General features: G+C 59.8%; 1 protein-coding gene across 2 annotated transcripts; it reads left to right on the forward strand.

Annotated features, from left to right (window-relative positions):
- The first annotated feature begins 230 nt into the window (after positions 1-230).
- On the forward strand, positions 231-21,479 carry NPDC1 (neural proliferation, differentiation and control 1). Of its 2 annotated transcripts, none has more exons than XM_034067599.1 (9): positions 231-342; positions 12,827-12,970; positions 18,249-18,356; positions 18,499-18,669; positions 18,766-18,832; positions 19,211-19,295; positions 19,988-20,067; positions 20,178-20,274; positions 21,276-21,479. In XM_034067599.1, exons 1-9 carry the CDS (start codon positions 246-248, stop codon positions 21,351-21,353), a joined length of 927 nt encoding a protein of 308 aa, XP_033923490.1. In that variant the 5' UTR covers positions 231-245; the 3' UTR covers positions 21,354-21,479. The 2 variants fall into 2 exon arrangements, with proteins under 2 accessions (XP_033923490.1, XP_033923491.1); XM_034067600.1 differs by having other exon boundaries at positions 241-342; positions 12,830-12,970.
- The last annotated feature ends 5,395 nt before the right edge of the window (positions 21,480-26,874 follow it).

Genomic DNA, 26,874 nt, shown 5'->3' on the forward strand with positions numbered 1-26,874 from the left:
CCCGCGATCCCGCCATCACCGCGGACCTGTCCATCCCCCGCCAGCGGGATCCAACCCCTCGGGCCCGCAGGGATGTGCGGGATGGGCGGGACCGATGCGGGATGCGCTGAAGCCTCCGGCGGTGCTGCAGGAGGGGCGGGGCCGCGGCTCCACCCCCCCGGGGGTGTTCCCATCCGGATCGCCCCGCCCCGGCCCCGCCGCTCCCACCGCTCCCGCCGCCCGCGGCCCGCACCGCCCGGCGCGCGATGGTGTCTGCCCGGGGCGCCGCCCGCCGCGGAGCGCTGCTGCTGCTGCTACTGGCGGCTGCGCTCGGGGCCTGCGGACCGAGCCTCGTCCGTGCCGGTGAGTGCGGGGTGGGGCTGCCCCATGACCCCCGTGTCCTTCTTCGCCCCCCGGGGGCACAGCGGATGCTCCTGTCCCCTTCCCGGCGGATCCGCGCTGCCCCTCCCGCCGCCATCCCCGTGCGGTTGCTCCCCTCAGCCCCGAGAGCGATCCGCATCCACAGGCGTTCGGGCTCCCAGCCCCCGGGTCCCTCCCCGCACCGCCCAGGCATAGGGGAGATGCTGCTGTGGGCTCGGGGCCGCTCGGCACCCCCACGACGGGCAGCGGGGTGCGAACTGCTCTTGGGTCCCCTCTGCGCTGCCCACCCGGTGTCTGACCCACCCCCGCCTTCCCCGCTTCCCCCCGGTACCGAGCAGCGCCACCGCCCTCCCCCGGCTGCTGCAGGCAGGGTCCCCCCGGGGCAGCGGCGCAGGGGTGACCCCCGGCTGCGGTTTGGGTGTGAGGAGGAACCCACAGAGATGGGGCCTGTCATAGAGCGGAAAGAGAGCGTGAGCTGGGGGAGGAGGCCTGCCCCAGGGCCCTCGTGAAGCACCTTTATGGGGAAAACCCATAAAACCAGGAAAACACAAACTGCGGTGGTTACTGCGGTGTCCCGGGGGGGGTCGCACCGGACCCGGGGCACCCCGTTCACCCACCCGCCGGGGTAGAGGGAGCAGCAGCAGCAGCACTGCCCCGCAGCACTGTACTGGTGACCGCAGCGTTTGTCTCCCCTGGGACAGAACCCATGCGTGGCTTTGGTTCCCCACCAGCAGCACCGCCTTTCCTTTCTCACTGTTTCCCTAAGCATTGTTTTGGTTTGGTTCTGGTTTGATTTGGGGTTTTCTTTTAGTTTTGGAGTCTGGGTCAGAGCATTGCCCCTCCCGGTGGGTCTTGCACTTGCCTTGTGCCGTGTCCCCTCACTCTGTGCCTGCTGCTGAGGTGTGCGGAGCCATAAACACCCCCCAGCAATCCCAAGAAGCCCTGGGGAGCCCCGGGTGTTGCACTGCTCTCAGTGGCACGAGCAGCGGGTGCTGTGTCCCGGCCTGTGGGATGTTGTGTCTCCGGGCAGGTTCTTTCCACCTCACTGGCCCCCAGGGCTGGGGAGCTCCTCCTGGCTCCCAGCATTGTTTGTGGATCCCATATTGTTCTCCCTGCTCCGGCTCACAGTCAGCCGCACTGTGTTCCAAGGGAAAGTGAGGAGGTACAATGCGATTCTGTATTTGTTTTAAATCTGCCAGTGGTTCATATCATCCGGGTCTTTCCGTGCTGGAGGCGGAGGTGGGGATGCTCCTGCGCTCTACCTCTTCCCATGTGTCCAGGCTAGGGTGGCCTGGCTGGCGGTACCAGTGACGCAGGCTGCTATGGGAGGAAGGAGATCCGTGTGGCTCTGGTGCAGCCGCATAATCTCTGCTGCCTCTGAATTAAGGGGTTGAGGTGGGATAAGCCAGCTTGGCAGCGCTGCCACTGAGGGACCCCTCATGGGGCTGCTCGGGGTTGGTACAGGGGGGGGAGAAGAGTTTCCCCTTCCCCACCATTCCCACCCTTGGGTCTCTCGGCACAAGTGGGGTTGGGATTTTCAGCTCAAGTGAAGGTGGGGATGGTTTCTTTGTGCTGTTTCCAGTCGTGTTGTTGTGCTGTCTGGAAATGCCGATGGCAGCATCCCGTTGCTGGAGATTGGGATTGTGCAGTGTGTGGCAGTGGGGAGTTCTGGGCTGGTTTCTCCTGGGATGACTGGGGCAGCTGGAGGAGCATCTCTGGGATGCTGAGCAGGGAAGGGAGTCATTGTCCTATCCCTGCAGCCTTCCCCCCTGAGTGTGGCAGGGCAGATGAAATGTTCACTGCTTCTTCCCATTTTATCATTGACTTTCCTGGGTGGATAGAGTAGAGCTGGGCTTTCTCTGCAAGGTGGAGGTGCAGGGGCAGCTCCCACACTTCTGTGCTGGTAGAGCTGGTGAGGGGATCGCTGGGGGAGAAGGTCCTGGACCATCCTACCCACATCCTTCTGTCTCTGCAGCTTCAGCAAAGCTTCTTCAGATGAGGGCTGGCATCTCCTCCTCCCACCTTCTGCAGCCCAGAGGCTCCTGCAGTAGATGCCATCTCCTGGGACACAGCAACACATGGCATGGGTACATCTTCATCGTGCCTAGTCCAAGCTGCTGCAGGGCAGCAGCTGCTCTGGAGGCGGTGCTGTGGTGGGTCAGTTTTGGCTGGTGCTCCTTAGTTGTGTTTTCCTCACGTGTCTCCATCCAGCACACCCAGCTTTGGGCACTGCTTTTCCTCCTTCTCTGGATGCATTTCCTGGAGCATTAGTGGCAGTTCTCACTCCTTCCCAAGGAATTTCATTGCCAAATTTCATCTAGTTTTAGTATTATAAAAAAAAAATAAAACCCGAGATGATGGGCAAGAACCTCTTTTGTTAATAGCCCTGAAAAGCTCAGCCCAGCTGCCACAGCCAGCACTTGACTTAGAAACACCAGAGAAACTGCTCAGCAGAAAACGAGTGGTCCTTTCCAGTTCAAGTGACCCATTTGGCCATGTGTGAATCAGCGGCTCATCACTGCCTTTCCTCCTGGTGCTGCTCCTCAGGGATGCAGGTGGGAGCACAAATGCTGGTGCTGTTACTGGCTGCCCCAGCCCTGTGGTGGTGCAGGATCCAGAGCTGGGCACAGCAAGAGGAGAGCAATCCCCTATGAGGTCCTCACAGCTCTGCTTGTGGTGTATTGTCCACTTCTTGCTGTTTAACATGCTTTGCAGTCACTGGGAGCCATGGCAGGGTCAGGGTGCAGTGGGCTGTCCCTGAGGACCATCACTGTGAACACTGGAGCTGGAGCAGCTCCAAACCCTTCTTGGAGCATCATGGTGGAGCCCAGGTGGAAATGGATGGAAAGAGGCCACCACTCTCCATGTTCCCAATCTCCAGTGTGGTCAGCATCAAGGAAGAAGAGTCTATGGAAAAGACAGTGAAAATTCCTCCTTTCCTTTCACTGCAGCTTGCTGGGGACCCACAAACCTGTGTGCACCCCAGCTGTGCCCTGCAGGTGCTGGTCTGGGGAGAGCTGGAGCTCAGGGTGGAGACACGGTGGTTCCAGAGCCTGGGAGATGCTGGGGTTACTGGTGCAGGGTCAGGCCTTTTGGATCAGCCACCTCCTTGGCAGTTCCAGGTGTGGACTTGGGGTCTGCAGTCGATCCCGAGGGATCAGGATCCTGGCTTAACCCCACAGCTGGGCTGCACTGCCTGGGGGAGTCCCTGGGGCTGCCCCCCTTCCCCAGGAACCCCTTGGTTCCCAGGGGCACCTGGGTTCTTCCTGCAGTGCAAAGGGGAAGATGAGTCTGGGATGTTTGCCTGAAACAGCTCTTCTGGGCCATGGGGGTATTAAGGATTAAATCGGCTTAGCTCTGCCGGGGGGGGCACTGGGGATAGGAAGGGTGACAACATGATGGGGGCACTGGGGACAGGGAGGTGAATGGTGCTGGGGTCTAGAGGGCTGATGAGGATATTTGGGATAGGAGAGGTGAGTGGTACTGGGGACAGGCAGGGTGACAGTGCAGCAGTGGTGAGGGGGATGTGTGTGATGGATGATGTGCTGGGAGAGGAGAGAGCTGGGGATGCTGGGAACAGGAGGGGTGATAGCATAGTGGGACACTGGGAACAGGAAGGTTGATGTGGATTGCTGGGGACAAGAGGGGTGATGGGGGTACCGGGGACAGGAGGGGTGACAGGGTGGCCTCTCTCCAGGCGCAAGGCACTGGGGACAGGAGCTGCCATCAGTCCTGTGCCTGTGTTAATCCTATAAACAGTGCCCCAGTGCTTCATTCCCACAGGGGGCTCCAGGTCTATCCCTGATGGGTGCACTGGGTCCCCCCAGATGACTGCCCCCCAGTACCTCCTAAACCCCACGGCACGGCCCCAGTGCTGCTGCTGCCACATCTCCTTCCTGTGTTTCAGCTTTGCTGACTGCTGCTGCTGTGGAGAAGCAGAGCAGCAAGTGGCAGCCTCAGGCCTATAATTAGTGTTCCATGAGCTAACAAGAATTGCAACGGGAATAAACTGGCCATGAAGTGCCTGGAGTACGCTTTGAATTGGAGGAAGGAAACACAGCTGGAGCAGGCCCCAGTCCCAGCCTCTTCCCATCCCAGAGTACTGGAACTCTATGGGCTGCTTGCCCGAACCAGGGCACCCCAGGGGGTGTTGCTGGGTCCGTTCTATGTGGACAGAGGGTGGCAAAGCTTTGCAGGAAGGAGGTTTGCTCTTTGGTGGAGGGACCTGCTCAAGTGTATCCAGAGGAGGCCATGAGGATGCTCTGAGAGCTGGAGCAGCTCTGCTCTGGAGCCAGGCTGAGAGAGCTGGGCTGGGGCAGCCTGGACAAGAGAAGGCTCCTGAAGGGGAGACCTGAGAGCAGCTCCAGTGCCTAAAGGGGCTGCAGGAAAGCTGGAGAGGGGCTTGGGACAAGGGCCTGTAGGGACAGGCCAAGGGGAATGGCTTGAACCTGCCCGAACAGGGGAGACTGAGATGAGCTTTTAGGCAGAAGCTGTTCCCTGTGAGGGTGCTGAGGTGCTGGCACAGGGTGCCCAGAGAAGCTGTGGCTGCCCCATCCCTGGCAGTGTTCAAGGCCAGGTTGGACCCAGGGGCTTGGAGCAAGCTGCTCCAGTGGAAGGGATCCCTGCCCGTGGCAGGGGCTGGAGCAGCTTTAAGGTCCCTTCAACACAAACCATTCTGGGATTCTGTGACCCATCCCTTCTGGTGTGTGACAAGAGGTGCCATGTCAGCTGGTGTGCTGGCAGGGACTCTGCTCATTGTAGTCCCCTCCTACAGAAAGGAGACAGTGATAGAGGTGGGTACTGTGCCGCTCTCTCTGTGCACCCAAAACACCCATGGCTGCCAGCGAGGTTTGACTGGGGTCCGCAGAGGAGCATGTTGGGGATCCTGCAGCTCTCACATGCAGGAGGAGCAGCTCTGCCTTCAGAGCTCATCATCTCACATCTGTTGGGGATTATTTCCCAGCCACCCACTAAGCCGGGTGGCCCCAGTGAGCCACAGTGATGTGGCCCATCCTGCAGCATAATTCTTGGCTTCCTGGCTGAGACCAAGAGCATTCCCCTGAGCTGGCTGCCTCCTGCAGGGATAAAGTACATCAGAAATCTGGGTCTGGCTGTTTGGCACTGCCTGCAGCTCTTTCCCAGCACCCTGGGAAGTGCCTGCGCCTCCCTTGGGCCCTGTCATCTGGGCTCTCTGCCCATGTCCCTCAGATCTGTTGCTGGTGTCTGAGTCAGTGCAGGCAGCATGGGGTGCAGTGATGTGGCCCCAGCTCTTCAGCCTGCCTCTGCCCTGTGTGACATGGACTACCTGGATGGGGATCCCCAAGCTGCTGGAAAGCCATAAAGATCAGTCCCTATAGCCCCGGCACCTCCTGATGGGTGTCTGTGTCCCCAAGCCCCCATCAAGGTGATGGGCTGTTGGGGTGGATGGTTGGGGCAGGATGGGGACCCCACTACCCCATGTGGAGCTCCCTGTGCTGCTACCTTTGAGCTGCCTGAGAGTGTTCAGTCAGCAAAATCCTATCGGTGCATCTTCAGCAAGAGCTGCAGAACGTCTGTGGCAGTGTGGGATGCAGCAAGGAGTGGGAGGGCTCTGGCTTTGCCAAAGAGCATCTGGACCCACGGACATAGCAGTGCCTCGTGGGAACTGCTGCTCCGGGGGTGTGTTTCCAGCCGGGCAGCAGGAGTGTGGTTGGACACCGTGGCTGAGCTGTGCCAGTGCAGCTGCATGGGCTCTTGGCCTGGCAGTGCCTCGGGGGCTCGGCTAGAGGTGGGCAGCAGTGAGTCTGCAGGAACAGCTCACTGGTGGCCGTGGTTCACCGGGCAGCAGACAAGGCTCTGTGCATGCTGCCCTGCCCTCTGGTCAGTGCTGGTAGGGAGACAAGGACACTCAAGGCTGCTTGTGGCTTCTGATGGGTCCATGCTCAGGAGAGCTGCAAAACCCCTGCACCACAGGGCATGTGTGGCATGACAGTGGTGCCAGCACTGCCTGTCTCCTGCCTGCTGGCACCACACTGCACTGCCCACTGCAGTGTCCCAGAGCACTGCAGGGATGCTGGGGCATCCCCATTGCCAATGGAGCCATGGTGCTGTGCACTCAGCATTGCATGCTGCTCTCCTGCCTGTGGTGGTGCTTTGAGCCGTGACCTGAGCACCACATTTTGCCAGTCACACAGTGCCAAACCTCAGAGCCAGTGACAAGAGAACTAAAACCCCCAACCTGAACCCCTGCCCCGTGGGTTCCTGGCAGGGACACAGCCCATTGGTATTTGCTTGAGCAAAATCTGATTAACACGACTGTGAGTGGGTGGTTTAAACTGAAAGAACAACTAAGTGTTTTTGGCGTGGGGTGGCATTGGGGACAGTATGGGATCCCTGGTACCGGTGAGTGCACACCAGCAGAGCTGGGACTGGTGGTGCAGTGCCAGGGGCAGGTTTGGGTGGGCAGCACCAGGGAAATTACAAAGAGCATCTGGGATCCCGTTTTATTTATCTTTTATTATTATTTCTTCTTCCCATCCTGAATATCTGAAGCAAAGAACTTGTGGCTGGGGCAGCCCTGGCGCTGCAGGGTGCAGCAGGGTGGGTAGGCAGTGTGTCACCCCAGGCAGTCTGGAGCTGCCCTGAGCAGCTCGAGGGGACAGCGAGCCAGGGCTGGAGACAGCAGTGTCTGGGAATGGCTGGGATGGGGACAAGGGGGTCTTGCCAGCTCGGTGTCCTCCTCACCTGCTACAGGCAAGGGAGCTGCATCCTCTGCTGCATCCTGGCCCTGCCTGGTCCCAGCTACGGGTCTGGGGCTGTGGTTTGCTGGAGCCATTTCCATCCATCCAGGTGACATCTCCCCTTCCTGCAGCCCCATCTTCCTCTGGTGTGCCAGGTGGGTCCTGGGGCAGGGAACAGGGATTTTTCCAGCCATCTGAGAGGCTTGAGGAACAATGACACAAAATGTGGCTCCCTCAGCCTGGCAGGGGGAGCCTGCCTTGTGCTTCCCAGGACCACAGCAGCAAGCTGAAGTTCTGGGGCTGCTTGTAGATGGGCTCTGGAGTAACACCAGTGGTCAGGGAGGTGAAATATTTGGGGTTGCAAAGAGCTGGGTGTTCTCCCACCTCAGGGGCAGCCTGGCTGAGCCTCTTCCATCCCTCCATTTCCCCCTTGGCATTTAACCTGGAGGGGGACCAGGCTCTGGGAGCCCACTGTGATGGCCTCAGGGCTGCAGCAGGCAGCTGCCCTTGGCACAGTTCCTGTCTCCTCTGCCATGTAGCCCCGATGCTCCCACAGGCCCCTGCCTCCCCTACACTAGCTCAGTCTCCTCCCGGCACTGCGTGCACATCATAGGCAGCAGCCCTGCCTGCATCAGTGACATTGACTGTGACTGCTCGTGGTGGCACTTCCATTGCTCCTGGGTGGGGACACTGCTGGCAGGACCATCCCCTTGGTGGGAGCGGGGTGCATCCGGACATAGGGGATGCTGCTGAGGGATTCATGTGGAGATACCCACATACCCCTGCCATGGCGCAGGGCTGCTGGCACTGTCCCTCTGCCGTGACACCATCCATGCTGGGACGTCTCTGCTGTTGTGCTTTATGAGCTGGATAAAGCCCAGCTGAACTGGAAAAGCTGGAAGCTGGTAGTGAGCCCCAGTGGGCTCAGGGACGGGAAGCGCGGTGGCACGTTGCCTTTGCCTGGAGAAACCTGACCAAGCACAAAGCAAACAAGTGCTTTGCACTGCCAAATGCTCTCCCGAGGGCTGGCTCAGGGAGGCTGTGGGCAGAGGGAAGCAAAACCTCAGGAGCTGGGGTGTGGTGGGGGGCAGCACATCCATCTGCTCCCCTGCCTGCCTGCCTGCTCTGCCTGCCCATCTGCCTGCCCTGCCTGCCCATCTGCCTGCCCCTCTGCCTGCCTGGTTTCCTGCCCTGCCTGAGGCTGTCTCCAGCCGTTCCGAGCCAGGAGTGATTTGCATAGCTGTGAAAGCCCCAGCCAGTGCCAGCTGACAGCAGAGGCGGTGGTGGGTGGGCAGGGGCAGGCAGGTCCCACAGCAGTTCTTACATCACCTGTCTGGAGGAGCTGTGACCTTGGTGTGGAGCTGGCACTTGCTGCAGCCCCTGTCAGGGACCGGCTGTGCCCTCGGCCGTGGTCAGCCCTTGACTGCAGCCCCGTACCAGTGCATGGAGGCTCAGATCGGAACAGAGACCTGCACCCCTGCTCCCCGGGCACCCAGCAACCCTCACCGCCTGCGGTGGCCCCATGCCCTTGCTCAGTGGCCAAACCACCCCAGGGACTATGTCCTGTGCCCACCGGGCTCTGCCAGCTCATGCTGCTGGCACCGGGTCCAGCCTCTGGGCGTTGGCGCTGCACCGCGCCAGCACCAGCCCTAATGAATTGCCCTCTGACGTTAACTTTATCTCCCCATCGGTGCAGGGACACAGGCGGGGCAGGCCCGGCCCTCCCGGATGTGTTCCCCAGCTGATTTGTCTTCCCTCCTCACTGGTGAGCTGTGACACGGGTGTTGAACTGCTTCACCTGTGCCCTGCCTGGCCAGGGGAGTCCTTGAGGCAGGGAGGTTGTCCTGAGCTCGCACACCCCCATTTCCTCCTGCGCAGGGGCCGCTCTTTGCTTACTCGGCCCCTGCTCTCCCACTGTTTGTGTGCTGTGCTTCGCCTGCTGACCTTGGGCTCAGCTCCTGCTCCGCCTGCCTGCGGGCACCCTCCCTGCCTGCTGCGCTGGAGGCTTGTCCCAGCATAGAGCCCCTGTTCATGGCTCACCTCTGGTGGTGCTGGGCTCGCCGGAGGTTTGCACCAGCAGTGCTGGGATGGAGCACCCCCGTCCTCCAGAGCCCCCTGCACATCTGGGCAGCAGTGTCCTGGCTGAGCCATGGCCAGTGCTGCCTTCAGACTCCAGTTACTGCACATTCCTCTTGCTTTGCCTTACAGCCGGGTTGTACTGTCCTGCAGATGGGTCTGTGTCACCCCACTGTGTCCACACCTCCTATCCACCCATGGCCAGGCCGAACCTCCTGTCCCACAGCACCCATGCTGGGCTGCTCTGGTGCCAAGCAGGGGACATGGCAGAAATAGGGGTATCCAAAACTCTCTGACTCAGCAGTAACCCCATAGGAACAGAGGCAAGACTGGGAGGCTGCAGCCTGCAAGCTGGCCCTGGCTCAATATGTACTGGTGTTTGGGCCTGTAGGGACAGGCCAAGGGGAATGGCTTTAACCTGCCCGAGGGGAGATTGAGATGAGCTCTTAGGCAGAAGCTCTTCCCTGTGAGGGTGCTGAGGCGCTGGCACAGGGTGCCCAGAGAAGCTGTGGCTGCCCCATCCCTGGCAGTGTTCAAGGCCAGGTTGGACACAGGCACTTGAAGCATGCTGCTCTAGGGGAAGGTGTCCCTGCCCATGGATAGGGGTTGGAACTGGATGAGCTTTAAGGTCCCTTCCAGCACAAACCAGGCTGGGATTCTACAGGCAGGCAGCGTGGCCATAGCACAGGGTGGAAATGGAATGCATGTGCTGTGCCACCACCTTGGGGTGGGAGCAGGGACCCATGACCAGGATGCTGGGGAAGCCAAGGGGTGGTGGGGAGGTAAGGTACCTGCCGGAATAGGAGGAGGACCCCACCATAGGCCTGCTGGAGCCCTGGGCAGGGCAGCACCAGGCTCCTGGGCACCTGTGGGGCAGGGAGAGACAGTGAGGTTGGGGGATGGCAGTAGTTGGAGTCGACAGTGTGCCTGTGGCAGTGCTCAGCCCCAGCACACAGCATGGCCAGGGAGCAACCACTGAGCGGTGGTGGGGTGGGCTCAGAGAGCGGCAAAGCCACCGTGAGACCCCCATTCTGCAGGGTGCCCACAGTGCAATGGGTGCTCACCAGCTACCACTTGATTGCACACGGGGAGCTCCATCAGCTTCATGCTGCCTGTCTCACTGCTAATGCCAGGCTGTGACAGCTGGGCAAGCACAGCTTGTTCCTCAAACAGAGATAACGACCTTGCTGTGTGCCAGGCTGCCTTTATTTAACTGTTGCTGGGCTCTGGTCGGGGCTGCCCTGCCTGGATCCTGCAGGGTGCTGCACTGCTGGGGTCCCATACTGGGGTGGCTTCATCCCACCAGGGAACAGCTTTCGGCAGCACCTGCCTTGCAGGGACGTGCTTCCACAAGCCCATGGCACAGGCAGGGGGGCTCCACTGTCCCACCCAGTGCCCCACAGGGATGTGGCACGTCCGCACATGGGACCTGTGCAGTGCAGAACCTCCTCCTGCCCCAGAGCCTGTTTTGTGATGGTTGAACTAAGTGGCCTTGAGCTCAAGCCCGGGGCAGGCGCCCAGGTCCAGTCTAATTGCTATATCTGAACACCTGATTCTTCTCCCATGCAGCTCTAGTTCTCCCCCAGCTGCTGGGCTGAGCCCTGCTCCATCTCTGGGAGGCAAATCTGGCCCCAGGGAATCCTCTCCAGGCTGCTGGACCTGGTGTGGGCTTAGCCAACCCCAAGTGCAGCTGATGGGAAAACCCTGCCCACAGGAAAACCACTGCAGCAAGTGCAGCTCTGCTGCTTGTCACTGCCATTCACACTGGCATTGAATGCAGTGCCCCATGGAGTGCAGTGGGGAGCAATCTGGGTGCAGGTCATTGGTAATGGTTGCACCCTCCAGTGAGTAGTTTAATGGTGAAGTAGGGCTGTGCAAAGGATTTCTTGTGGGTGGCATCTCATGTGTTGCTTGGGGTGCCATCCTGCTCAGTAACTACACCCCTGCTGGGGGTGTAAGTGCAACCTCAGTGGTCATAGAATCATAGAACCATGGACTGGTTTGTGTTGGAAGTTACCTCATAGCTCCTCCAGCTCCAACCCCTTCCACTGGAGCAGCTGCTCCAAGCCCCTGTGTCCAACCTGGCCTTGAACACTGCCAGGGATGGGGCAGCCACAGCTTCTCTGGGCACCCTGTGCCAGTGCCTCAGCACCCTCACAGGGCAGAGCTTTGCCTAATGTCTAGTCCTGGTGGCTCCATCCTGTGCTGACACACACCACTGTGCTGTACCTGTGGGGCAGGGATGCTCAGGGAGTCCCCAGAGTTGACGTGCACCTGCTCACGAGCTGTTTGGTGCAAAGCTGCACCAGAGCTGTTCCTCGGGCTGCCCCCTCGGCACAGCAGCAAGCAGATGGTGTTGGTGTGTGGGCAGGTGAAGGCAGGTGGTGCTGGTGCCAGGAGGATGGGATAGGGCTGGAGCTGTGACTCATCTCCAGGTCTGGCCCAGCTCCCAGTGGGAGCCCTGGTGCACTCCTGACTGTGAGAAAGCTGAGGGCATGGCCATCCCTGGAGGAGAGCAGCAGGTCTGGGAGCTGCCCTCCATCCAGCCATGCCCAGCACAGGGCAGGAGTGCACTGAGCAGTACCCAGCTTACACTGCCACCAGCCTGGCAGTGAGGGATGTCTGTGTGCTTGCCATTGACAGTGTCACCATCCCAGCAGCTCCTGCTGCCATCAAAAGCCAGGACCCAGGATGTCTCCACAGCCCAGTGCTGCTGGTGATAGCTCTGTGCTGGCCCTGCACATCACTGATCTGGCTGGTTGTGCTTCCCCTTTCTAACTCTGCACAGGGTTTGCCACTATCACCCAGTCTCAGGACTGAGCTTTGCGTTGGACCTGGGGACTTTGTGTGTCCTCCCAGGAGGTCCTGCTTTACCCCAAGAGGGGTAAAGAATGGGGTTCCTCCTAGCCATGGCAGCACTGCCAATGTCTGCTGGGTCTGGATGGGGTCAGAGTACGGGGGTTCCTGCCTGTCCCCAGGTAGCAAAAAAGTCCCCAGGTGTGACACAGAAACAGGATCCTTAATAGTGCATCAAGAGAGGTTTGGGCTGCAGTGTGTCACCAGGGAAGGTTTGAGTCCCGTCAGTTTCTTCTGTCATGATGCTAAAGGGATGGAAGCTGAAGCTACTGCTCTCAGTGAAGACCTGTCACAGCCATGCTGAGGCTCGGGGTGGGGGACTGTTTGAGGGGAGGTTGTTTGACAGCTACCGCATGTGTGTCAGTTTGTGTTGGCTGTATTTCAGCTGCCATTCTGCTCTGTGTGGTGCAGGCAGCAGCTGGAGACTTGTCACTGCCAGCTCTGCATACTTGGGGTGTCCTGGAGCACCCTGGAGCTTGGGGCATCCCATGTGACAGTGGAGGTTGGGGTCCTATGTGGGAGGATGGGCACTGCTTGCTCATCCCTGCCTTGCACAGGTCATAAAATCATGGAATATCTTGAGTTGGAAGGGGCCCATAGGGATCACCAGGTCCAGCTCCTGGCTCATGGGTGCCTGTGCTTAATTGCAGTCAGTTACGGCTTTGTGAGGGCAAAGGGGGCCGAGGGGCACTTCTGGTGAAGCACATCCACCCCCCTCAGATGGGATGCAGTGAGAACTGTTTGATGCACTGGGTCCCACACTGAGGGGCCATGGACAGACCCTCCTCCTGACCTGCTGCCTCCTGTTCCTGCAGCAGCATCGTGTCCTCGGAGCCTGGACTGTGCTCTGCAGCGCCGGGAGTTCTGCCCGCCGGGCTCGGGAGCCTGCGGCCCCTGCCTGGCCTCCTTCCAGGAAGATGAGCATGGGCGATGCGTCCAGAAGCAGCTCCCTACCAGCGGTAGGTGAACCCCCTGCTCTGCCCTGCCCTGCCTGCAAACCTGCCCCCAGCCCTGCCCCAGCATTGCCCTGCAGCTCTGCAGATGCAAGAGATTCCCAAGCCCCCGGGCCCTGCTTCCCATCCTCTGGCTTCTCTCCGCAGCAGCCATGTCCCTGTGGGCATGGCAGCTCTGCGCCCTCTCTCCCCAGGCACCAGCTGTGGGTGGTTGTGGGGCTGTTGGGGAGTGCATGGACCTGATTCTGCTCCTTGTCTGTCCTGTATCCACACCAGTGACCATGCATGCTGCTGGGCCCTGCCAGCACCCAGCGGTGCCCAGAGGCCAGAGGCACTGGGGTTGGCCTGGCTGCCCTGCAGGAGCCAGGAACACTCCTGTGACAAAAGCTGTGACTTGTTCAGACACCCTGTGGCCTCACCTGTCCTGGGGCTGAGCTGAGTGTTTGGGATTTCAGTTCCTGGTTCCCACTGGTTTGACATGTCAGGCTGTGGTTTATGGATGCAATCTCCTTCTCTGGTGATGCCCAGCATCAATAGTGGGAGGACTGGAGTCAGCAGCACTGGGTGGGAGCCCTGCCTGGCTGTGCAGGAGGCAGCAGGGGCTGCTGTGATTCCCCTGCTCTAGCTTCCCGTGGGGGCTGAGGGGCTGTGGCAATGGGCAGAGATGGGCAGAGCATCCCCAGGCAGCAGCAGCCATGGTCACCTGTGGCAGCTGCACAAAAGTCTTCCACCCACTGCTGCAGAGCCTTGAGGAGCTCCCAGTGCAGCCATGGCACCTGCACCCAGCTTGTCCGCACAGCGGGCACAGGGATGAGAGAGGGAATGGCACAGGGAATGAGAAGGGATGGCACAGGGAATGAGAAGGGATGGCACAGGGATGGGGTCCAGCCTTGCCATTTGGCAGCGAGCAGGGCTGATACACCCTGCCACAGGCTCTACATTGCCAGGTACCAAATGGCTTTAGCAGTTGTTTGTGGTTTATTTTTTAGTGTGAAGTCTCTGGGAGCAAATTCCCCTCTTGGAAGGGCTGCTCATGCGCCAGCATCTCCATAGCAACCCCACTCTGTGCTGGCTTGGGCAGGGAGATGCAGCCACAGCAGCATCCTTGCCTATCTTTGGCAGAGATGTGGTACCGCGGTAGCATCCTCTGCCAGCTGCTGTGGGACCATGGCAGTGTACTCTCCAGCTTTGTTATGGAGATATGCAGTAGCATCTTCTGAGAGGACACTGGGAGATGAATGGAGCTCATCCCACAGTCTCTCCCAGCCCCATCTTGTTGTCTCAAGCAATGCCACCAGCTTTGGCAAAAGCCAAGGGGGTAAAAAAGTGGGATCCCCTCCCAAATCCTCTATTTTAGGAGGCAGGGGAATGCCCAGCTCCTTTTGGCAGGAAGGCACCAATTTTTTCCACGGATGCTTTTGCATCCTACAGTCTGGCAGCAGCAATAGCTGTGTTTGGGGGAGTGCAATGCAAACAGAGGCGGGGGGGCTGCCATGGCTCAAGGATGCAGAGCCCTTTAAAGGGTCTGCCCACGCTGTGTGGTAGCATGGGCAGCGTGGGCAGCCCCTTTAAAGGGTTCTGCATCCTTGAGCTGTTTGCGACTGGCAGTGACGCTGATCCCGGGATCCCAGCAGCTGCCACCGTCATCCCTGCGATTGGTTGTGGCTCCCAGCAGGAGTGTGGGCAGGCACCAGGGCTCTTCTCCCTCATCATACCCTTACAGACAGGCACCAAGAGCAGGTTTTTGGGGTGACAAGCAGCGGTTTTGGGGTCTCAGAAGAGCGATGCATGTGAGCGGCATGTTCCTGCCATTGGTGACGGCGTGCATGGGTGTCTTGGCGTACCCAGCGCGGCACTGGCACAGAGGTGAGACGGGACACATGGGACCTCATGGTGCAGAGCATCCTGTTCCCTGCATCTCGCTGGTGCTGCCTGCGCAGGGGTCTGAGCTCCCCAAACCCTGCCAGGACTAGATTTGAATGTGCTGTGGTGGGTTTGCATGGTGTGGTTTGGGCTGGTGGGTCCTGATCCCCGCGTGACCCAGCCAGCACTGAGTGAGGAGCGAACCCCCCAGGCTGTGGGAAGCACTTTGGGAAGAGGAGGAAAGGTCCTGGCTTATGTCCCTGGGGATTCCCCCCTTCCTGCCTGCTGTGCTGCCAGCAGCTAGGAGGACATCGGCTGTCCTAGGGCAGGACTATAGAAAGCAGTGAATTTGTAGGAATTTTGTGCCCTCCTGTGAAGCCTGTCGGCATCAAGTCTCCTCCGCCCAGGGCAGAAGCCGCATGTCCCTTCTTGCTCCCTGCTGTCCCCAGACCGATCACAGTAACTCTCCAGACCCCAGCCTTGAGCCCAGGAGAGCCTGGGGAGGGGGGAAGGCCCGGGGAAGCCCCTGGGCTGGATGCTGTGTGCAGGCAGTGAGATCTACCATGAGAGGGCACCCGTGACCTGTGCAATCCCTGTGTGCACCCTGCATGCGCCCTGCATGCCCTGTGCAAGCCCTGTGTGCACCCTGCATGCCCCTCTGCATGCCTTGTGCATGCACAGCCTGCACTCTCTGTGCCCTGCACATGCTTTGCATGCACCCTGTGCCCACCAGCGTGCCCAATGCACTGCAGTGGAGCTGGGGGACACTGTCAGCACCCCATTCTGCTCCTCTTGAGAGATCCGGGATCTGCTCCTTGGGGAGTAGCCCTGGCCCAGCATCACAACCCTATGTTTCACCACCATGGTGCCCAGCAGGAGCTACCATTGGTGCCAGTGCAGCTTCTGCCCTGCAGATGCAGGGGGGTGGCTGATGTGGCATCACCAGGGGAAGTCTCCTTGGCCAAACGCAACAGGGGTGTGGGGATTTTGTCCCTGACAGGGAACTTGGTGATGAAGCTGTTGATGAGGGTGAGCAGCATGGTCAGGGCACTGCTGGCAGCACTGGAAACAGCAAACAGCGCGGCTGCCCTGTCTTTCCTTGTGCTGCTTGGCACAGCCGGAGGCTCAGAGTGACCTGGAAGCTGCTCTTGCTGGTTTCCCAGCTTTATTTTTCCTTTTCCAGCCATGTCATATTCATCTTCCTGAAGCATCTACTGTTGAAGGCCAAGGGGTGCCAGAGCAGGGCTGAGCCTTGTGCCCAGTCTCCAGGCCTGATGGTGACACATGAGCATGAGCAGGGTTATCCCCTAGCTCCTGTGGGAATGAGGACTGGCCCTTCCTCAACTGCTGTAGAGAGCTAGGGCCAGGCTATCACCACGGGGCACAGGGCTCTCACCCCTATCCCATGCCAGGTCCCTGCCCATCGGGAAAGCCTGGCCCTGTGCTGGCACCTTGGCACCAGGACACTCAGCTGCTGGCACAGCACCAGTGGCACAGCCCGAACCTGGCACTGTGTGGCCGTGGTGCTGCTCTGCAAATTGCTTTGGGGTGAAATTAACAGGGTGCAAAGAACTGGGGGTGCTCCAGCTCCTGCCAGGGGTGGGGGCTGGGGCAGTTCGGGGACACAGGGAACAGGAGACAGTGGCTCTTCGTGACTTTTTTAAAGCAGTGTGCCCTTCTAAACTGTTCTTGGCTTGCGTGGCTCTGAGTCACAGCGTGGCTGAGTGGCCTTTGTGCCAGGCTCCCGAGGGAAGTGGGGTTTATTTCCAAACATCGGGAGTGAGATGGGATTCCCGAGGAGCTGCAATTGTTATAACCTTGCATCATCCTGGAACGGAGCTGCTGGTATCACCTTGCCTTTGTATGGCTTGATCTCCCCTCAGGGCTTCCCGCTGGGCACCGCCTGAATGCAGCAGTGGCACAGGGAGCAGGGATGGGAACAGGGATATCTCCTGCCTTTGAAGCTGAGTTTAATCCTGTTAAAATCGCAGTGGAGAGATCAGAGCTTGGATCTGCTCAGCAGCCCTGGGGACAGCAGCTCCACTCCTGCTCTGCGCTGTCCCACTCTAGGTGGGCACCGTCCAGGATGGGATGTGGGTCCTGTCCATGTCCCATGCCACAGGAGCACCCAGAGCTTGGCATGCACTGTGCTGGGGCATGGGCTGTGGCAGCCAGCCATGGAATGCCCAGCCAGCCCCGTGGTGGTCCTTGCTTCAACCTTCCCCAAAAGGGCTGCATCCTGCCGGGTGCCAGGCAGAAACCAGATCCTCAGCTGGAGTGAGGGATCCCACCAGCTCCTAGGCAGCCACGGATGAGCTGTGCTCTGGAGTGGCTCCAGCCTTCCAAACATACAGGAGAATGTGCAGTGTCTGCCCTGAGAGACCTCCCCTGCAGCCCTGATCCAGCTCTGGGGCAGCAGCACAAGAGGGACCTGGAGCTGTTGGAGAGAGGCCAGAGGAGGCCATGGAGATGCTGCAGGAGCTGGAGCAGCTCTGCTCTGGAGCCAGGCTGAGAGAGCTGGGCTGGGGCAGCCTGGACAAGAGAAGGCTTCTGAAGGGGAGACCTGAGAGCAGCTCCAGTGCCTAAAGGGGCTGCAGGAAAGCTGGAGAGGGGCTTGGGACAAGGGCCTGTAGGGACAGGCCAAGGGGAATGGCTTGAACCTGTGCGAGGGGAGACTGAGCTGAGCTCTTAGGCAGAAGCTGTTCCCTGTGAGGGTGCTGAGGCGCTGGCACAGGGTGCCCAGAGAAGCTGTGGCTGCCCCATCCCTGGCAGTATTCAAGGCCAGGTTGGACACAGGGGCTTGGAGCAGCTGCTCCAGTGGAAGGTGTTCCTGCCTGTGGCAGGGGTTGGAGCTGGATGATCTTAAGGTCCCTTCCAACACAAACCTGTCTGGGATTCTGGGATTCTAGAAAAAAACAGTGTTCAGATGTACCCTGCCTGCTCTTGGAACAGCCCTGCTGCAATTCACCCTGCCAGACCCATCCCTCACATAAGAGCAGGGCAGCTCTCCTGATGTCTCTCCTGGTCCAGCCCATGTCCTTCCTCACTCAGGACCCCTGTAAGTCCCCCAGACGCAGGGACATGAGGAAGGCCCTATACAGTGATGCTTCCTGCTCCTACAGCGCTCTGCAGCACTTGTTGGCTCTGGCATGGGGTGGGAGCTGTGGCTGCTGTTGTTCCCATAGCCTCAGCATTTGTGGGGTAAAAAGCGTCCAAAAACCACCAAGGACATGTGCAGATTCCAGGACTCGGCTTTGGGACCGTGGTGGTGCTGAAGGGCTCCATCCAAGTGTACTTCAACTCCAAACCACCCACCATTACCCATGGTGGATTTTGGCCCCTTCTCGGCAGGGTTCTGGGTGTCCTGGGGCTAGGAGCACATCCCAGGATGCCCGGCTCATGCTGCTCTCTCCTGGCTCAGGGCGGACATCCCTTTCCACCTTGGAGAAGGAAATCGATTTCCTGGCAGATGTGCTGGCCAGGCAAGAGGCTCCTCGCTCCCACCCACTGAGGGATGGCAAGCTCAGGTGTAAGTGTCTGCTCCCCAGCTCCCACCACTCTCTGCAGTGGTGCTAGGGACCCCATGGCAGCCAGGCCCTGCACTCCAGGCTGCTTTGCCCTCCAGAGCTGCCCGGGAGCTGCTCTGCTGAACCCTTTGCTTTCTCCTGCAGCCACCCCGGTCCCTGCCAGCAGCAGACAGCGTGTGGCCAGTGGGCTGAGACTGGGGCTGCTGCAGCAGGGTCCTGCCGGCAGCAAGGCAGCCACCACCCTCCCCACCGCCACCATCCAGAAGTACCCGGTGGAGGCATCCCCCATCCCTTCCAGTGATGATGTGGTGCTCGGTGAGACCTCGGGAATGTGCAGCTCATGGGAAGGGTGGGCTGGTGGCTCCATGCTGCTGCACTCACACGTCCCTTTGTGTCCCCTCCACCCTTCAGGGCTGATCGTGGTGTGCACGCTGGCTGGGCTTTCGGCGCTGGCTGTGGCAGGGGTGTGCTGGTGCAGGTGAGCTGGGGGCTGCCTGTGTGCCCCTGTGCCCAGGGGAGCTTGTTCCTGAGCTTCCCAGGCTGGGGGGTGGGCTGGAGGAGAGGCAATAGCTGCCCTGCAGTACAGTCAGGGCTGGACAACATCAGTGGGACATCCCTGTGCCAGGCACAGCCTCCTGGGAGCGGGTTACCCCTGGATTAGGCATCGCTGCAGTGCTGGGGGCAGACACTCCATGCCCAGCGGGAGGGACATGACTGTGCCTGGGGGTGCCACCGTTCATGGGTGCCATTGCACGGAACAGGGGTGTGGGTGGGGGGACTGAGCCCATGGGAGTCCCTGGCTCCCATATGGAGTCATTGGCTGGTGGCTCCTGAGAGCTCTGCTCTGTCCCTGCAGGCTACAGAAGGAGGTCAGGCTGGCACAGAAAGTGGACTACTCAACACAGAGAGTGGCCAGCCCCCTGCCCTATGACAAGATCTCGGTAAGGCTTGTGCCCAGCAGGACTGGGGCACTGATAGTCCCCATGCACTGGGCACTGGTGAGGCCTCACCTGGAATCCTGTGTTCAGCTCTTTGTCCCTCACTACAAGAGAGACCTTGAGGTGCTGGAGCGGGGCCAGGGAAGGGCAATGGAGCTGGTGCAGGGCCTGGAGCACGAGAGAGATGGGGAACGGCTGAGGGACCTGGGGGGTTCAGTCTGGAGAAGAGAAGGCTCAGGGGGGACCTGATGGCTCCCTACAAGTGCCTGACATGAGGATGGAGCCAGGAGGGGCTGGGCTCTGCTCCCAAGGAACAAGGGATGGGACAAGAGGAAACGGCCTCAAGCTGCACCAGGGCAGGTTTAGATGGAGCTGAGGAACAATTCCTGCCCCAGAGGGTGCTCAGGCATTGGAACAGGCTGCCCAGGGCAGGGCTGCAGGCACCGTCCCTGCAAGTGCTCACACAGCGTGGAGACGAGGCCTCAGTGCCATGGATTAGGGGTGGCCTTGGCAGTGCTGGGAATGTTTGGACTTGACCTTAAAGGCCTTTTCCAACCCAGTTGATTTTATCTTTGGTGTTCAGGCCAGGCCTGTGTTCTGTTTGAGGGGCTTCCAACATGTTGGGGTCCCCCTGCCAGCAGGGCTGGTGCTTCTGCAGGCCAGCCTCCATGGCCCTGTCTTTGCTCTTTCTGCAGCCCGGGGACAAGACACTGGCTCAGAGTGCCCAGATGTACCACTACCAGCACCAAAAGCAGCAGATGCTCTCCATGGAAAAGTAAGCAGCCCAGAAGCAGACAGCAGCTGCTGGTCCATGCCCTGCCATTAACTGGGGTGCCAATAGTCATCCCCCTGGGCTTCACCCACTCTCTGGTCCTTTCCATCCAGGCATAAAGAGGAGCCCAAGCTGCCAGACTCAGCATCATCGGATGAGGAGAATGAGGATGGAGACTTCACTGTGTATGAGTGCCCTGGGCTGGCTCCGGTACGGTGGGTGCAGGGTGGCCGGGGGTTGACCCTGTGCATGCAGGGTGGGATCCAACCTGGGGATCCATGGGTTGGGATCCATGCCTGGGATGTGCAGTTCCTCACAAGGAACCATTTCAACATGTCCTTCATCAAACCCTGATATGATCCAACCCCTGCTTCCATGTGCCATGGCTAGGTCATAGAATCACAGAATAGTTAGGGTTGGAAAGAACCTTATCATCATCTAGTTCCAACCCCCACTGGAGCTTTCCAAGTGTCCTGGCATGGGGTTTTACCCTGAGGGGTGTGGCTCCATACACCCAAGAGCAGGGAGCTGGGACAGCCCTTGGCAGACCTGTGATCAGGGACATGGTCACCTCAGACTCCTGGGCACTGGGAGCAAGGGGCTCATCCTGCTGCCTTCCCAGCGCCTGGACTGGGGAACCTATGACCCCTTAAAGCCAGGGTGGAGGGGGAATACGGAGGGGGGACGCTGGCAGGGGACCCCGGGGAAGGGCAGCTCCTAACAGCCCTGGGTACAAAGAGCACAAAGACACCCAAAAGGAGCCTTTCACATGGTAATGGCTGCAGAGCCCGGCCATCAGGACCCAGATTGAGGGTCATCATTAGGTCTTTACAGGCCCATTAAAGGACACTTGATGGTAGGCAGGCAGTCTGGGCATGGAACCCCATTCCTGCCAGCCAGGCAGGGGGTCCCGTCTTGGGGTCCCCAGCCAGGCTGGGGGATCCCATCCCACCCAGTCCTGTGGGTTTTACACACCATCTCCCCATGCCAGAATCCCTGGCCACTCCTGATGGGGAGGCAGCACCTTTCAAGGGTTGATGGCAAGGGTCCTGGTGTGAGTCACCCCAGCCAAGCCCAGCACAAGAATTACCCCCACCGTCCCTGCTGGGCTGGGGTTCAAACTCAAACCCCTGGGGATGGGGCTGCTCAGCCCAGGCTGGTGTCTGACCTTCTGCCTTTTCCTTCCCGTCCCACTCCCTCCACCGCTGCAGACCGGAGAAATGGAAGTGAGAAACCCGCTGTTTGACGACTCCTCCTTACACCCCTCCAACCCCAAGTCGCACCAGTAACACCCCTCTGACCCCAGCTCGATACAGACTGTGTGCCCGGCACCACACCGATGGGCACCCGCAGCCGGGTGAAGGGGCTCTGCCGGACTGTTCGACGCCTGCCCAATAAACATCCACTAACAGCTATGGGAGGGGGGGATGGCCCCCGTTTCCAGCGTCCTTGTCCTCTTTGCTGCTGTGATCCTGCTGTGACCGCGTCCCTGCCTTGCCCTTGGCTCACTGCTCTCGGGGATGTGCCAGCCCTATGGTGGGGAGGCTGCTGCCTTGGCACAGAAACTGGGGGGGGGGGGGAGGGAGAGGGGGTTGCTGTGCCACTATCTCTTTGCATTTGTCTTCAAGGCAGCGGCTGCTGCCCTGGTTGCTGCTGGACTGATGCAAGAGCAGCTGGGAAAGGGATGGAGAGAGGGTCGGGGAGTGGGAGAGGGCTCAATGGAGCTCTGCAGGGAAAGTGTCAGTGCTGCCAGCTTCCCAGAGCCCTTCTTACAGCAGTGGAGACTTTCCCTCGGGCAGGTGGCATCACTGAAGGTTCCTGTGCCAGGTCTTTCTCCTCCTCCCCAGCCCAGGCAGCCCCTGGCAGCAGGGTCCTGCTCCCCAGAATGCACCATCAGATGCTGCCCTTTGCAATGTCCATCCAGGAGAAGAGGCTCTGCCCCAGCCCTTGTGCTGGCTCCATCCCCTTCTAGGGGTGCTGGTGCTTGTGCTTCTGTGGTGCAAGCAGTCCTGGTGCCTGTGGCCTGGGAACAATGCCGGGCTGTGCTGGCAGAGGATTCCCTCACAGCAGCCCTGGGTGCCAGCTGGGCTCTCACTTGGGGCCTCTGTGATGCTCATAGAAAAGCTCAGCTCTCTGTGATGCTCAGTGTGAAGCTCAGAGAAAGGGTTGAGAGGTTTCATTTTAAGCCTGTGTAGCCATGGGGGAGGAAGGAGCAAGGCTGGTGGGGGCTCGGGTGGCTGCAAGGGGTATCTGAGGCATATGGGTTTGCTGTGCTGGTCTCTGTCCTCCGGAGCTTGGCTCTGTGCTCTCTGGGCATCACTCCATGGCAGGGGACGGTGTCTGCTGTTCTATCCCAGGCACCCCCTGGGCTCCAGAGACCCCTCTTGCATGCAGGTGGTGTCTTTCAGGGGGTGTCCCCACGCACACCCAGGAGCCATTGCACACACGGGCAGCACGGGCAGGGGGGGCACGGTGGCTGGGCTGTGCTGGCAATTGGTGGTGCTGCGGGCCCGGGACCACGGGCAGAGCCCGTCACCACACAGCACCTTCACCTGTGCGCTGCTCCCGGCCCATGGGCTGCTGCTCCCCACACCCTTGTTGTTGTATGTAGTTCTTTTAATAAGAGATTTTATTAAACGACCATGTTTGAGACCCATGCGAGTGTGTGGTGTGGGGGCAGCTCCCTGGTCATACTGCTCCTCTCAGGAGTGGGGAGGGATGGGGTAGACAGAGAGGGAGGATGCTGCAGGTCCCCCATCCCAAAACCTTCCCTGGGGAATAGCGAGCACAGCCATCCCACCTCTGTCCCCAAACCATACCCAAGGGATTTTTCCCAGACCAGGCAAGAACCGGAGTCGACTTTCTTGCTCCAATATTAGCCAGGAGAGGTTTCCCCAGCAAAGGGCTGCGTGGGAGCCCCCAGCTGTGCCTGCACAGCCCACACCCAGCCCTGCAGCACCCAGCACCCACCCGCCCCATCACCCCTCAGCCCAGAGGCCCTTCGCACCTCCGTGGGGCCAACAGATAAGGGCTATCCTGTCCCCGCATTGTACTCTCCTGGCCCTTTGATCACACCAGCCCCCCATCAGGCTGATACAATCTTGTCTCCTCCTGGTTTCAGCAGCCCCAGGGTGGCTGGTGGGTGCTGACTCACCGGCAAAGCACCTGGGCACCCTTGGGGATGTTCAGCTCAAAGCCACCCATCATCATCGCCATTATCATCAGGACCATGGCAGCATCACAACCCAAATCACCCGGGACTGCCCTAAGGCTCACACATGGGGACACCCAGCCTTGCAACCCTGGGGAGATTTAGCCTTGCACTCTCCTCTCCAAATTCATCCTTTGCTCTCAGGGCCCTGCAGCCTCTCACAGCATGCCCAGGCTTTGTGGGACACCCTGAATAAAACATGGTTCCCCCAGGAAGACCCTCCGGCTCAGGGCACTGCAGTAGCAGGAGCCCTTTGTCCCTTGGGGAGCTGTGTCCTCATCGCATCCTGGCATGGAAGAAACATTGGTCCTGGGATACCAGGTCTGTGCTGGAGACAGCCGAGGACAGGCCGGGGCTGGGTGCAGGGTCTGTGTTCAGGCCCAGCATGTCCATGCCTCAGTTTCCCCAGCTGTCCATCAGCAGGAGGAGCAGCCGGGGTGTTCAGGCACTGCGGTGATGCAGGTGATGCCCAAACTACACCTGGACTCTGTAATACAGAGGCCTTTTAATTCTTCTCTGGTGAGGCACTGGCACAGGGTGCCCAGAGGAGCTGTGGCTGCCCCATCACTGGCAGTGTTCAAGGCCAGGTTGGACACAGGGGCTTGGAGCAAGCTGCTCCAGTGGAAGGAGTCCCTGCCCGTGGCAAGGGTTGGAACTGGATGAACTTTAAGGTCCCTTGCAACCAAAACCATTTTGTGACTCTATGAGGGAGCAGAACTGGACCAAAATATCCTCCTATGAACTTTCCATCCTGTCCACCCAGAACAGCTGCAGCCAAACAAACTGTGGTGCCATGGAAGAGCTTCAGCATTCCTTCAAGAGATGTGGCTTCTGAAGCTGAGCACACTGCCCAGACCTTTGATGGACCAAGGGTGAAGACTGAAGCTGGCTCTCACCAGAGGATCAAGGTGAGATTGCTTCAGGCATGAAGCTCAAGAGCACCCAGCACAGCCCCAACTGCATCTCCACCATCTGCCACAGAGAGAGGGTGGGTGGACAGTGAATGAAGCACCATCTGCAGTCATACACTCTCTTAAAATCTGATCTCCACTCCCAAGCAGACTCAAAACAGTGCACACAGCAACAGGGCACGCAGATGTGCAGCTCTGTCCTCCCCAGCCCGCTGTCACATCAGTGAGCTGGGCAAGCTGGACACATTTCTTTCTCCTTCCTTCTTCCTAGCAGGATCTCACTTATCCCTGGCTGCATTAGACCACAGAGCTGGGCCTCAGATCCATCCTCCTGAAGCAGGCTGGAGTTTCTGCTCCAAATATGTGGTCAAACCCAACCACTGATGGGTGCACAGGGACCCCACACAGTAACCAGGGACCTCTCACAGCCCCCCAAAATTGCCCCATTGAAATGTAGGGGAGGGGGGGGATACACTGAGAACCCCTACTGACTCCCTCCACATCCCCCAGCTAAAACCATCACTGCTACAATAGGCCCTGCTCCTACAAAGGGGACGGTTCAAAGTCAACGTCTCCCTTCCCCTCCGCTTGTATATGAAAGGGAGCAGGAATGCGTTTGAGGCCTGTCGGGCTGGGAGGGCTGGGGGAGCTTCCTGGGGGGATGGAGAGAAAGAGCAGGTTGGTAGGAGGAGGGGGTCCAGCCAGGGAACAATATATCAAAGGGAAGGGGAGTTACTGCCCAGCCAAGGATCTTCTGAAAACCGGGGCCGCAGCGGGAGCCCGGGAGGAGCAGGGTTGATGGCTGCCATCGGAGTCCTGCAGAGACACTTCCTCTGCCTGCGGCATCCCGGGAAGTGCGATGCAGCACAGCCCAGGGCTGAGGCCAGCACCCGCACAGACAGAGCCTCACTGGGGCAGGGCAGATGTGAGCCCCCCAGTGGGGCTTGCTCAGGGTGACCCATGTCCTGTCAGTGTTGTCCATGTCCCCTCATGGTTGCCCACATCGCTTCAGGATTGCCCACATTCCCCCTGATTGGCTTTTTACATCCTCTTGTCTTGTTACTGGGACTGCTCAGCATCACCCACTTGCAGAGCAGCCTGGCACATATGCCACCAGGACTCAGGATGTGGCTTTAACTGATTCCAGCTCAGCCACTTGGTTGGTTTTTATTATTTTTCTCCCTTATAGGTCCATCATGCAGAATTCATCCTGCCCAGAGAAGCTGTGGCTGCCCCATCTCTGGCAGTGTTCAAGGCCAGGCTGGACAGAGGGGCTTGAAGCAAGCTGCTCCAGTGGAAGGGGTCCCTGCCTGTGGCAGGGGTTGGAACTGGATGAGCTTTAAGGTCCCTTCCAACACAAACCGTTCTATGATTCCATGACCATTACAAGGGGGGCTGTTCTGCTTCCCCACATGTGCAGTGGTGTCGGAGGCTGCTGCTGGCACTACGGGTCCCAGTACTCCCAGGAGCCAAAGCAAGTGCTTCATAAAGAGCACCAAGTGCCTTCCCCCAGCTGTCCCATCCCAGCGCTGCTGAGGAGGCTCCTCCAGCCTATCTCTCTGGCATATCTCCAGTGCCAGACAGCAGCAGGCTGCCTGTAATCCCGGTTAATAAACAGGGAACTGTGCTGGCAGCCGGGTGGCCACTCACCCTTCTCCAGCTGTGGTCAGGAGTACTCGGGAACATCAGGCAGGAACTGGGCTGGCAGACCCCAGCAGAGGCTCAGGGATCAGGGAAGCTGCCAGTGCTGTTGGAGGGAGGGAATGGGGAAATGGCTGGAGCTGGCCCTGATAGCGCCATTGTGAAGGGCAGTAGGAGGAAAGCCCTTAAGATAGAGAAAATATCAAGCGTGCTCCATTGTGGAGTGATGAGGCTGATAGCCAGGGCTGCAATTAGCTGCCCTGTGGCACACCCAGAGTTTCAGGGCCTCTGCCTGCAGAGGCCTCCAGGAAGGACACGGTCCCTCGGAGTCATTGCCTTCCCCTGTGGAGTGAGCAAAAGGACAGTGGGAGTGAGAGGGAGCCAGGAAGCCCCCTCTTTGCCCATTAAACATTCTGCAGGACACCCCACAGTGTGTGGGGCCGCAGCTGGGACCAGGTGTTGTAGAGGGGCAGGAGGGACGGCCAAGCCCTCGTCCAGCATGATGGCACCAGCATCCCCAGGGCAAGGAGTTGCTGTGGCTCTGTGTAGTCTGCGCCTCCCGTATCCCAGGCCTTGGCTGCTGCCCAGAGCAGTCCCGTTCCCTGCCCATGCCTGGACCCGGCAACACTGGGGAGCTCCAGGTGGGGAGACGCTGGGGCTGATGCTGCGCCAAAACTGGGGGACGGGAGTCCCACCGAGCACCCCGTAGTTGGGATGGGGGGAGCTCTGCCTTTCGCCGCACACGGGGCGAGCGGAGCCGGAGGGGCACAAGAACCCGCAGTGGAGAACTCCCCTCCCCAAGGCCAGAGGGAAGGGGACCGACGGGTCCCAGCACCCAGCCCACCTCCCATCACACCTGCCCCCCACCCTCAACCCCTCCCGGGGGGATCAAGTTCACGCCCGACCCACCGGTGCGGGGCCAATGGGGCAGGGGTCCATTTCCATACGGCCCAGTACGGCCCCGCCGCCCTCAGAGGCCTCGGTGGCGCCGCAGCAGGGAGGCAGAGGCCGGCAGCCCCCACATGGAGCCTTAGGCCCTCGGGCAGC

The sequence above is a fragment of the Melopsittacus undulatus genome, chromosome 11 (assembly GCF_012275295.1).
Source record: "Melopsittacus undulatus isolate bMelUnd1 chromosome 11, bMelUnd1.mat.Z, whole genome shotgun sequence".
NCBI lineage: Eukaryota > Metazoa > Chordata > Aves > Psittaciformes > Psittaculidae > Melopsittacus > Melopsittacus undulatus.